Source organism: Cupressus sempervirens, chromosome 4, assembly GCF_028749045.1.
Source record: "Cupressus sempervirens isolate cs-2001-9-10 chromosome 4, ASM2874904v1, whole genome shotgun sequence".
Classification (NCBI taxonomy): Eukaryota; Viridiplantae; Streptophyta; class Pinopsida; order Cupressales; family Cupressaceae; genus Cupressus; species Cupressus sempervirens.
In genome coordinates, this window is record NC_143121.1 from 604717368 (window position 1) to 604731152 (window position 13785).

At 36.8% G+C, this 13785-nt stretch overlaps 1 protein-coding gene across 2 annotated transcripts in view; it reads left to right on the forward strand.

The window, feature by feature from the left end:
• The window catches only part of LOC149562676 (phosphoglycolate phosphatase 1A, chloroplastic-like), a 258106-nt gene that overhangs the window by 193043 nt on the left and 51278 nt on the right, over positions 1-13785 (forward strand). For both annotated transcript variants that reach the window (XM_089826124.1, XM_089826125.1), the window contains exon 9: positions 2450-2549. In XM_089826124.1, coding sequence (XP_089682250.1) covers positions 2450-2549 — 100 coding nt within the window. The remainder of the gene's footprint in view (positions 1-2449; positions 2550-13785) is intronic.

A 13785-nucleotide genomic window follows, 5' to 3' on the forward strand; every position in this document is an offset into this window, starting at 1 on the left:
TACATGGATTTGGTTGTTACATTAATTTAAGTGAAATAAAGTTTCAAATGATCCCCTTGGCTACTTCTAGGCAAGTAAGAACTTGAAGTTGATTTTAAAGTTACTTGACGCGCTTAGTTGGTGGACCTAAAGACCGAGGATAAAAATTAATGTTATTTTATGAGGACCCTAATGATAGACGTGGGATTTGAGGAATAAAAAAATAAAGAGTTAAAGTGATATTTAATTACTTAAGGGTAGCCATCCACTAGGAAATAAGCAATAAAATATTAAAAGCAGCAAATAACAAGATTTTATCACTTTTTGAGTTGCCCTATTTTATAATTGAGCTTCTATATATTGGGTTTTGGCCTTCATTTTGGGAATATGCTGAAGATAACTATTAGTGATATTCTCTCTACTGAGAAGAAAACCTTTCATGGTTTCCAGAGTTGGTTCAACTTGGCCTTCCTAAGGACAGAATCCCTTTTGAAGAATACTTGTAACAACAAGTGAAAGATCTACTCGATTTGATATTGTTGGAGATATCATATAGATATCACACATGGCATTATATTTGTGGTTTTGGCACATATCTTACAGTGACATGCTAACAGGAGGTTTGGCATGTAGTTTGTGAATATTTTAAGATTTTATGAATGTTGAAAGCATGCTACAGTATTCCGTACTGCTGCTACAATGATCCATACTTCTGCTACAGTAATGAAGCTTTGATGAATGGCAGATATATGTTTGAGCAATTTATTTTCTGACCTCTGATAATTGTTGATTTTGGGCAACTAGGATTCTGTATATGGTTGGGAAAATTAATACCCTTGTGTCACGTTCTGATATAGGGTTTCATGATAAATGAAGGGCAAATTGTGGGGTTATTTCCTGAGCGAAGTATTAACTGAAATCACATTCTTTCAAACATAAGAATATACTCCTTAGCTAGTAGAATCAGGGAGCGATTTCTTTTGTGGAGCATTTGAGGCTATTGGCCAGTTTCCTTTGTCAAGACATTGTCCATAGCTTGGACTTAGATCTTTCTTGGCTGTTCAAAACATCAGTCTACTGTATGCAACTGCTGCTAGAGATCTTCGGTTTGGGGAGGGAGAGCAATATATATTGGTCTGGTTATAAGTGCCAAGTTCTGATGGGAGGCTGCTGGCTGTTAATTAATATCTGACTGCTACAAGCTCCATTGAAGTGTAATATATGTCACTTTGAGCATCATTGAGTCATCTTCAGAAGTGTCTAAGTGAAGGCTAGTTTGTATTTCAGACTATCTGAAAGAAGTTAAAGAAAAAGTTGACCTAGAACATGTAGTGTTCTTACAAAGCATCAACTTAGGAGATTATAGAGTTATTACATTGTTGGGTTGGGTGAGACATGTAATTTTTGGGCTTCACTAGTTATATTCCTTTGGCAAATACAGTCAGAACGTGCAAAAGATGGAGTTAGACAGGTGTATCTAAATAAGGGTTTTCAGTTAACATTACTGTATTAGTATGTAAAAGGAGTGATTTTGAGACCAACTTATGTGACAGAAAAAAAACACTTATAATTTCTTGTATTAATAATATCAGATTCTTATAGTTATCTTCAGCTGTATTTTAGTCTATTTTGATGTCAAATATGGTATATCTGGTAGGTTTTATATCTGTCCAGTTTGGTCATAAATACATATCTATCCGCAATGTATGCCAAAATACAGTTGGTAAATAATACGGCAATGAGCTAAATATCTCCTCTAAATATCAAAGAAATTGTAAAAAGAAGTGCAAAATAGACATCAGCAAACTGTTTGACAATATATTTAAAGGGAAATCGTGAAACTCGGGTGGAACATCGGTAAGCTTCTCAGATATGAACTCACCTGTTGCGTTCAATTATGAATTCACTAATTCAACTCATCATTTCTACCACTTGCACTAGGTGGCAAATTTATCTGTCATGAATGCTTGAACATTTTCAAGTTTTATAAAAGACTTGAGATATTTTTTCTTAATTCATCTAGATAATTTCTGGATCACTGACATATTAATAGTACTCACTAAAGTTAACTGGAAAGGAGCTATAACACGATAGAGAGTTCCAGCTTCCTCCATCCAATAATCTAGTATTTTTAATAAATTTAGTCATCTGTTCCACAATCAGCATTTGGACACCCAATTGATGTTAAGAAGCACAACACAATAATAAAGTCAGACACATGAACTCACAGTAATGTATATATTTTATTCAATGCAATCTATTTTTTGTGATTATTTAAAGTAGTGGACAACCTATCTTTACTATAGGCATCACAGAACTTGCATCTTTGTTGTGCATTTCTATCTCAGTGCAATTGCTGCAAACATTGGCATACAGCTATATGGACACATTCATAAGTAAATGCACTAACATACATAAAAGTAGATAACAATAGATTAATGGTTAATTATTGGGTACTGTGAAAGTTTAGGTGGTGGATCCATGGTTGGTGCACTAAGAGGATCAACACAAAGGGAGCCTACTGTTGTCGGGAAGCCTTCAACATTTATGATGGATTATCTTTCAAAGAAGTGTGTATCCTTACCTCATTGTGTTTTTTTCTAATTATGTAATGTGTAATCTTGGCTAATTTACTTATCCCCTGTAATCTTGGCTAATTTACTTATCCCCTAGAGAAGGTTTACATTATATGATTCATAATTAAAAAATGATTTATCTTGCATTATTTTCTTTCCTACACTAGCTTGATCTGTTTTGTCAATGATGCAAACTATGATGAATTTGTAGAACACAAGCTCACTGCTAAGAGGGTGGGGATGGAGGGTGAAATAGTAGTGAATAAACCTTAAAACTAATTTCAAACTTTGTTCATATCTTCTGCAACTTAATCAATTTGTATTTTGGTGCATTAAATCAGAACAATAAGCAAACATCATGAAAACAAGAGACAAAACTCAATGCACAAGAATGTGATTTGGAAACCCAATGCCATAGAAAACCATGGTGATAATAGGTGCTAGGATCTACTGTCCTAATCCAGCCTCACAACTCTTCACATCTTCACTTCAATTACAAATTTAAGGGCTTCAACCCTAAGGACTCTATAAACCCCTCTCTTCTTAAGAGTACCAACCGAACAGCCCTTTATGTGCACCAGCACACAGTCACTTCAGAAACTTTATATTTACACCAACCCAACTAAACGGATTGAGGATCAAACTACATCTCAATAGACATTTAAAACATTTTGATGCAACTCTAGAGTTCTGTGATTTTCTTTATACACATAAGAATGAGCTGAGATTCTGAATTTATAAATACAACATTGCTTTTTAATGCAAACTTGATGCCGAAGTTGAATGTCAATCTTTTTATGATCACTTATGAACTGCTCTTCATTCGTCTATTCAATATGGAGTATTGTGCCACTGTCTGATAGTGATGATTCTAATCTGTCTGTGTCCTTCCTCAAACTTTGCTATTAGATCAAGAACTGTCAATGCTAGAGATGATATCTCTGTGATTTCTGGTTCTGACTTTTAATCTTATTTGGACAGCTCCTTGACATTCCTTCGATTAGAACAAGGTAAGCATCTTTGAACTTTCAAGAATATATATTGCCGATGGTGTCTTAGTTATTGCTAGTTTAATAAATTCTTCTGCCAATAATATTCTTCATCTCTCCATTAATTCTTGCAATGGAATTATTTGTCAGGTGCTGCAAATAATTATTTTGGCAAATAATAAACAGTATAAATTTGCTTCCCATGTCCAGATAATAGGCTGTCCAAGCAATGTCTTTGTTCGCAGCCTTTGATAAATCCATGCACATTTGAAATATTAAAGTGCAGTTTCTACAACTATATACGCTCCTAAATATGTTAATCTTCACACATTCGCTCAATATCTTCAAGCCAGCGATATAATATAAGACATGAACATAAGACGTCTCCTACATATCAGCAATGATCTTTGGCACTAATATTCAGAAATAATTAGATGCACAAGAATAATGCTTTATTATCAAACTTTAGAATTATATGATTCATAGATGAAGCCAAAATATCCTCCAAGACTGTGACCTGCTCTGATACCATGTTGAATTTACATTGCTTGATTAACCATGGGCAATCCCATTACCCTCCCAACATAGACAAACATCTCCCCCAAGTACTCTGGTGTATTTTATCCGCTCATTATTATTCAGTGTTATCCGTTGTATGAATACAATCACCCATCTCATAATATATATGCAAGAGGTGCCCTTTCACCAAGGGATGCCTCTCTTAATAATATATATTAATAATTAAATTACTACAATATAATACAATAATTTTACTATATCATTAATAGAATTATATTACAACATAATAATATAACTATATCATCTCATAATAATAATAAGAAAATAATCACAACTTTTGCGATATCTATGCCAGCGTATGGATTCCTACTACAGCTATAATAAAATCAACATAATTTCCCCCTTTTAGGATACTAGGAGTCGATTAATAATTAAATTTTAAGTTGGTGAACTATATTAAAATAATGACAACTTAATTTAATTATTTAACAAATTATTAAAATGACTTAATGGAGCTTAGTGATTTTTTAATAAAGTCATTTTAAATTAAAGTGGATTAATAAAGAGTGTAATGTTCCAAACTATTCCAATACCACGTTAACGCATGGAGTAATCTAAGTTTGTCTCACTTGCTACAAGAGTTCATATGTGATCATATGGCTAGAGGAGGAAGTAGGAAGATGGTGTATGGTATTTGACCGTACGGAATATGCTAGAGTGGTGTATGGTGGTCAATGATCACTGTACGGTGATGGAGGGTGGAGGTAAAGGGTGGTCATACAGCTACGAAGCTGATTTGTTGCTGCTGTACGTTGGAAGTCAATGAGGTCCGTATGGTGGCACTATAGGTGTTGGTGGCATTTGTTGTATGGTGAAGTTGTAGGTATACAACGGAGGGAAATGGACAAACTGTTGTGCGGTGAGAGTTGTTGCAATATGCTGAAAGAGGTATGGCATACAGTGTAGATGGTTAAGGTTTGCAAACTGTAGAGTTTGGGGAATGAAGTCACCAATGTTAGGATTTAGTGTGTGCCTCTAGGAGTCAAGATGATGCCAAACCAAATGCAAATCAAAATGAATATTGAATGCCAAATTTATAGAGATATGCTACATACACAAAGTTTACATCAACATTGAGATAAATGCAATCTATTGCTCGAATAGAAAGTTATATTTGCAAACAAGGATGGTGCTCCGATTTGCTAGATCCGAGTAAAGTAACCAATAAGTAGAATAGGGTAGGACGAAAACCCACTGAAACTGCACCAGCCAAGTAGGTAAGGTCTTTCACTTCCGAAATGGTGAACAATCACAAAATTCCACAAAATTCGCAAATAGAAAAACAAATCAAGTCACATACCTAAAACATCCAACCCAACAAACATATATACCTTGCTAGAGAAAAAATTCCCAAGACACAGTGTCAACACAAAAAATGACAAACACCTACATTGACAAAAAAATAAAGACTCAGCCGAGATATACATAATCGATCGGGACCCTAGATACAAAAAAATATTATTCTATTTATTTAATGACGAGGATATTACAATTCTCCCATCCTGAGAAGTTGCTTTCTTTCAAGCAATTGCAAACCTGATTTTGGAAACCTTCTGTGTTCAACTTCTTCAATTTGGAATCAAGAACCAAGTAGATTTTATCACCGTAGTAAATAATATCATCAATCACTGTGTATCTATTATCATGTATATGGTCATCCATCAATTGACATGCAAAAGTGTTTTTGGAGTACTCAACCAATAGATGGCCCTGGCAATCATTCAAGGACTGAAGTAAAAGGTTAAGGGTAGATGCTTGGGGTAAAATTTGTATTTTTACATCTTTAATTGCCTCCACAGTGTCAAAGTTATATTCCTGGGTCATAGTTTGTTTAAAAGTTGCTTCTATCTTCTTGATTGTGACTTCCCTCGGTCATCAATTTGACATCCCTCTTAGTAGCACCTTCTCGCCATCTGTCTCAAATGAAAAGTCCATCATATCGAAACTTAGGGTGTATTGATCAAGGGTCTATGACAAAGAAATCATCTGTTAGGGTATAGTTTCCCATGGTAATGGTAAGTCATGGAATCACATGGGTGCAAGTTAACAAAGTTTCTTCTACCATCTTGACCTCAAAACCTCCTTGCTACATTGTGTGCAAAGATGTACTAGCAACCAATGGTGAATTGATGAAATTGAGTGTGGTGCCACTATCAGTCATAATTGTGACTCATTTTTTGTGAAATGTACCTAGGACCCTAAAGATACTACCTCCAGCTGTCGTAGTGAGGGTAGCAATGGAACTCCCTTTTTGCACGAGTGTGGCAGTTTTCTTTGCCTCAATAATCTCTTTACCTTTCCCTTAGGAGACTAGAATTTCTTCTTTATTGTCGGGTAATTCCTCAACGTAGTGAATCTTTCCCTTGCCAAGATAGCGATGGCTCCTTGCAAGTGAAGCAAAGTTTCTTCCTTTGAAGCTCTCGTCGCAAGTCCTCATCAATTGTAACCTTATTCTGAGTCATCTCCCTATCTTTATCCTCTTGCAGTAGACGTGGGTGCACAATTCTTAGAGGAAGGCAATGCAACCATGTCACACAACTTTAAAATAATGACAACTTTATTTAATTATTTAATAAAAATGACCTAATGGAGCTATGTGTATTTTTAGTAAAGTCATTTTAAATTAAAGTGGGTTAATAAAGAGTGTAATGTTCTAGACTATGCCAATGTCGCATTAACACATGGAGTATTCTAGGTTTGTCTCACTCGTTATAGGGGTTCATACGTGGAGGTCATATGGCTATAGGAGGAAGTAGGATGATGGTGTAAGGGATTTGACCATACGGAATATGATGAAGTGGTGTACTATGGCCAACGATCACTATACAGTGGAGGGTGGAGGAAAAGGGCAATCGTACATATACGAAGCTGATTTGTTGCTATCGTATGTTGGAAGTCAATGAGGTTTATATGGTGGCACTATAGGTGTTTGTGGCAATTGTCGTATGGTAAAGTTGTAGGCGTACAGTGGAGGGAAATGTTGGTGTTGTGCGGTGGAAATGGAGAGACTGTTATACAGTGAGAATTGTTGCAATATGCTGAAAGTGGTATGGCGTACAATATAGAGGGATAACGCTTGCAAACCGAGGGTTTGGGGAATGAAGTCGCCAATGTTAGGATACAATGTGTGCCTCCAGGAGTGAAGATGATGCCAAACCAAATTCAAATCAAAATGAATATTAAACACCAAAGTTATAGAGATATATTACCATAAACAGAGTTTGCACCAACGTCAAGATAAAGCCATCACCCTATGTTTTTCCTTCTTCAGTAGAGGTGGGGAGCACAAGTCTTAGAGGAAGACAATACAAGCATGTCACACACCCTTTTTACAACTTTTTTGAGAGTGCCAGGGTTGAAACCTTTGACCTAACCTCTCATAGGGTGCCTTAACCCATCCATGAATATCACAATCCCTCATCTATTTGAGATGTCTATGACCAACACAAATAGTCTTTGGAATTCTATGATGTAGTTGTCAACCAAGCCGGTTTGTTTCAACTATGCCAATTCTTTGAAGTTCACTTCAAGATCCTTTCCATCCAAGCAATTTATTAGTCTTTTCGTAAATTCAACATAAGAGGTTACTTGATCTTGTTTGAGAGTAACCAAGCCATGATGCCACCATTTGCGTGCAACTCCTTCCCAATGGAGCACAACAAATTTGATGGCTTCTTTAGGCATCGAATTGAGTTGGAAATATGTTTATGCTTTCGACACCCAAGCTTGTGTTAAGATTGATCCCAATCCATTGAATGGTGATAAATTCACTTTGTCGATCGTTCTCCTGAGGTCATCATTAAAATAACCATGATTTCCCCCACCTAAGTATCTCATTCTCGGATTAGCATAGTTTGTGTAGGATATATCACCTTCCATATTCATGTTCCTTCAATCTTCTCGAAGTTTTTCTTGCATTTCTTGGAAACTGGGCTCTCGTTCTCTATGTGGTGCTTCCTTCCTTGGAGGGAAGTTGGTATTGAAGGTCGAGAGCGAGTGGGCTAAGGGTTTTTCCTTCTCATAACAGAGTTGTCTCTATGTCAATGCCAATTTTCTTTTCCTATTTCTTTTCCCTTGACTAATTTCTTTAATGTCTCCTGTGTTAGCCATTGGGTTTCATTGATCTAGACTTGGTTTTTGGTGAGATGTAATAGACGATTCATGATTTCTCTAATAGGATCTTGTGGATTCCCCATTCTAACAATGGAGTGATCTCACCTTCTTCTCTGAGTATAAACTTGCATTCACTACCATAAGCTAGCAGAATCACTAGCTCTAATACCACGGTAACGTTCTAGACTCTGCCAATATCACGTTAACACAAGGAGTGATCTAAGTTTGTCTCACTCACTCGCCATAGGAGTTCATATGTAGAAGTCATTTGGCTAGAGGAGGAAGTAGGAAGCTTGCGTACGGTATTCGATTGTACATAATATGCTAGAGTGGAATAGAGTGGCTAATGATCATCGTATGCTGATGGAGGATGGAGGAAAAGGGTTGTCATACAGGTACAGAGCTGATTTATTGTTGTCATACGGTGGGCCGTGGAAGTTAGTGGTGTCGGTGTGGTGGCACTATAGGTGTTAGTGGGGGTTGTCATACGATGAAGGTGTAGGTGTATGGTTGAGGGAAGTGTTGGTGCCTTATGGTGGAAATGGAGAGATTGTTGTATGGTGAGAGTTGGTGCAATATGTCAAAAGAGGTATAGTGTATGGTACAGAGGGGTAAGGTTTGCAAACCGTATAGTTTGGGGAATGAAGTTGCAACATTAGGATTTAGTGTGTGCCTCTAGGAGTGAAGATGATGCCGAACCAAATGCAAATCAAAATGAATATTGAACACCAAATTTATGGATATACACTACCATACATCGAGCTTACGCCAACACTGAGATAAATGCAATCTATCACTAGAATAGAGTTATATTTGCAAACAAGGATGGTGCTCCGATTTGCTAGATCCGAGAAAAGTAACCAATAAGCAGAATAGGGTAGGATAGAAACCCACCGAAACTGCACCAGCCAAGTAGGGAAGGTCTTTCACTTCTGAAATGGCGAACAATTGTAGAATTCCACAAAATTCACAAATACCAAAACAAATCAAGTCATACCTAAAACATACAACCTGACTGACATATATACCCCTTCATACGAAAAACTCCCGAGAGGCACAAAGCGCCCACACAACATGTCAAACACCTATGATTACAGAAATTTAAAGAGGAGCCCAAGATATACATAAATCAATCAAGACCCCAGATACAAAAAAAAATTAGTATTTTATTTATTTAATGACGGGGATGTTACAAAGAGACAGATAAAAGAAATCACAAGAGACAGGCAAAGGGAAAATGAAGAGTCACAAGATGTATTATAAAAGATCATTGAGAGGCTCACTTTAGACATGCTTGGTTTAATCATTTCTTTTGGCAACGCTTTGAGAGCTTCTTGTTTTAGTTTTAGTTTCTTGAGGAAGGAAACCCTTAGGATTTTTTCAGAGGATTGGATAGAAACCTAATTTTTAGGGGTATTTCATGGTTGTTTTGAAAAATATGGCTGAATGGTTTATCTATTTTGAGGGCAACATACATTTCCATTTTCAAATATTATGTGCTTTCAGAATCAACTGTTGATGAATAGAAATCAGGTTTTACATGAAAAATGTATGTTTAAACTTCTGTAGTAAAAATTGGAAACATAATCCTAGGGAGACATTACAATTTAGTAGATAGGTGTCTTATTTTCCTAACAATAGATCTCATATTGTCACTTGAAATATAAATTGTGATTAGCATTCCATTTGCCTATAATGTTGCTCTAGATCATGTGATCTTATGTGATGTACCCAACAACACACTTGAGTTTTCCACCACATGTCACACACGAGTACTAGAGGGAAAATTACCCAAGGGAAGCATCTAGCGGAGAGCACCAAATCACCTAAGGGAAGTACCAAGCGAAAGCACCCAAGCGACAGTATCTGAGGCAAGTCTTCGATCCACAAATGGAGAACACCATGTGCAAACATAGAGTCCCTTCATGTGCAAAAGCCTAGGTTTGTATGGTGAGAGAAGAGGGGATTGTACAATGTGAGAGATATAAGATGACTATATGGTGGAATTAGTTGAGAGATCATACAATGTGGTGAAAAAATGGTCCATACAGTAAACAAAACAATTTGTGTTGTGGGGAATGATGGGCAATCATACAAGTTATATGACTGATACCGCAGTGGTTGCAAAGAGGTTGCGTGTCATACAGTGGTTGAATGACACAATGGGAATGTTGTACAGTCAAGTCTTTCCTTCCAGCATCGGGGTTTTCTGCATACAATTGCCTTTATCTCTTCGAATGAAGTGGCATCTTGGAAAGTAATTATTTAAGGGAATTATGAGCAGATGCACAATATAACTCTAATTTATGAATTGACATGGAAGGGACTCTAGATTGATTTATCATCAAAATACCATGACATAGAAATAATCCATATTAAACAATGGTAGTTCTTCAAATTACAATGGCTTTGGGCAAGAGCCAAGTGATTATAGATTTGTCTCCAAATGAAGGCGATCAACAAATTTGGCACACAATGTTATCAAAGTGATATTTCCAACGGAGCATAGTGGTTGTGAAATACTGAAACTTCAAACACAGAAAAGGGAGGATCTTTCACCTCCGAAATCGCAAACAAGAACTCTAACTGGAATTTGCAATACAAAATAAAATCCAAGATGCATATCTTTTACAACCTACAAACCAGTATAAATACCTCTTTAGATAAAATCTCAAGGGTTTACAAATGGTGCTAACACAACCAACTCTTACTGACAAACAAAAAAAAAGGGCTTGAGAGATAACTAAATTAAGTTTCAAAGCCAGACATTGGTAGCTATAGTTATCAAAATCTCCATGTTGCATCACAATCACATGCAAACAATTGGAAGTAGGTGAGACAAGTAAATCATTGCCAAACTTCGGTTGTGCCACTTTCATATACACATTCCAACATTCAAAGTCACCAAGATCCCAAAGAGGCGAGTCATAGAATACATCGATGCTTTGATCCAAAGCCTTACTACCATCATACTCATCAATCTCTTCTAGAATCTCATAACTTAGGTAAGTCTTGTTGCTTCCATGAGGATGGTCTTGCATTAGCATGACCTCAATGCTTTTACTGAACACATTGCACTCTATCAGTTTCACTATTGTACCAGTCGACATTGCCATTGTGTCAGTTGGCATTGTCACCATGCCAGATGGTACTTTTTACAAGGAAAGGGGAAACACTTTATTATAGAGTTGCAGATCTCCCATTTCCAAGCTCCAGTAAGCCATTCAAATATGTGTGAGGGAAAAAGAGAATTTCCAAATATGATTCCACTTTTAATCCAAATCAGATTAGCTAGAACCTAAAGGAAGAAGGGCGCCAATACTAAATTCAGATTATAAAGGGGAATGCAATACAAGAAGATGTACTCTTTGGCCCTTGATAAGATAATGTGAATGTGTAATTGAACTAATTGTTAAAATAATGTTAATTTAGATGCTATGTGAGTACAATTAGCCCAATTAAGATGTAGATCTAGGGTAAAGATATGAAAAGAAATAAAATGTGAAAGACTCGCCTTGAAATGTGTAGAGGAAGACGTATTTTAGCTCCAAAACTCACAGATCAAAACTGTTTCTGAATATTCGTTCGTGTATCTTGGAATAAAGTGACGAAAGGAACAAAATCCATAAATCTCCTCGAAAATGGAGATTGAAGGAATTGATCGACTTGGGAAGACGTCCTACAACCAGGTTGACATAGTCCTACAACCTTAAACTGACTTCTCCAAAAAGCTCATAAAAAGTAGGTTCTAGATCTACAAACCTTTCGCTAATATCCTACAAATCAACATAGAAAAGAAGGGCTTTAAGGGTTCTTTTGGGACAGGGCTTGCCTTGGTTAAGCCCTAGGTTAAGGAATAAACTATAAATGATAAATGTAAATGTAAAGGAAACAAGATAAATATGAATACTCACACTTTCTTGTAAAAACCCTTGTCAATAAGGATTTATGGTGAGGTATGTGGTAGATCTTGAATTCAAATTGAAAGATGTAGGATATCTCCACAAATGCAATGGATTTACCATAATCACATCATGGAGCCAAGGATGTAAATGTGCATCAATGAAGAAGTTAATGAATGCCTTAATGTAGATCTCCTCCCTTGACGGCCAACAACATTCTAGATCTTGAAGAGGAAATGCTAACAAAAGATCCTTGCATGCTTGAAGAAGATTTGCTTGCTTGCTTGAATGCTTGAACTCCTTTCCTTGAGTTCTTGATGAGATGTCTTGAGAATGAGATGAGATATGAAAATGCAGCCCCTAAGCCTCCCTTTATACTAGTTTTCAAGCACGAAAACAACTCAGGCTGACGGGGGAGTAAAATTAATTAATTGGAAAACTCAAGGACTTTTGAGCCCTGAACTCCACAACCACCGGGGATTAGGTCCACCTGGATCGACCTAGTCCTAGTGGACAAGTTAGAAAGGCCACACAGAGCTCCAAAAGGTGGTACAGGTGAAACTGGAAGATGACAAACTAATTAGGAGAGATGGTCAAAAGGGTATCAAAGCGACACCTAGAAGACCATGTTGGAAAGCGAGAGATGACAAAGAAGCATGAAATGGAAGGGGAGAGGAGAAAAAGAGACATTGAGCACAGGTCAATCCGTGGTCTGAGAAAGGAATTATGGAAAGGGTGCTATAAGGTCTTAAAATGCAAGTGCATCCATTTTAAGATAGTGTATTTAGCCCCTAATTTAGCGGGAGTGTGAGTTGCCTCAAACTCACAGTAAAGTAGATCAAAAGAAAAATATGATCTTATCACAACTTAGGAGACAAAGAAACCATCAAGCTAGGAACAATGCATAGATTTGAAGATAACCTAGAAATCATATCAAGCCAAAAAGGCTTACGTACTCTAATTCATACTTAGAATCTATATTACCCCTTAGGAACTTGATTCTTCATCATATCCCAAAATCATAATAAGAGATGTCAAAGAGAGAGAGAGAGAGAGAAGAGGGTGTTATCAACTTGCCCAAGGCTTGTGTTCCATATTGTGAATCACACAAAAAGGGGATAGGATTGAATGGTCTAGTGGGTTTGTGTGCCCGATAGCCAATCCCAAAAAGAAAGGGGAGGATTGAATGGTCTAGCGAGTTTTTGTTCCCCATAGTCAATCCCATAAATTTGCTTTACACTCTTATGATGTAGTACTCCTATATTATGAGAATGGTTTATGTATGCGCTAGGATAGGTCAAATGGTCTAGCAAGTGTGTGGCATGCTAGTCAACCAATCCAAGACATGTATAAAGAGAGAGTAGCTACCCTTAGCAAGTTGTGTTATGTTAACGTACTCTATATGATGTGCTTGAAAAATAAAACATATGAAAAGGATAAGGGGACCATGTATGCCTCCCCCCTTAGAAAGAATAATTGCTTATTTTTCCATATGAAGGAAATGATAAAGCAATTTCAGCATCAAGATAGTATCCACAAGCAACGCCCAGTCCAAACCAAAGAGGGCACATCTCCTATGAGGTAATGGAAGGGTAGAATGCAGAGACACCATGCAGGAAGTGAAAAAGGAAATCCTTAAAAAAGAGG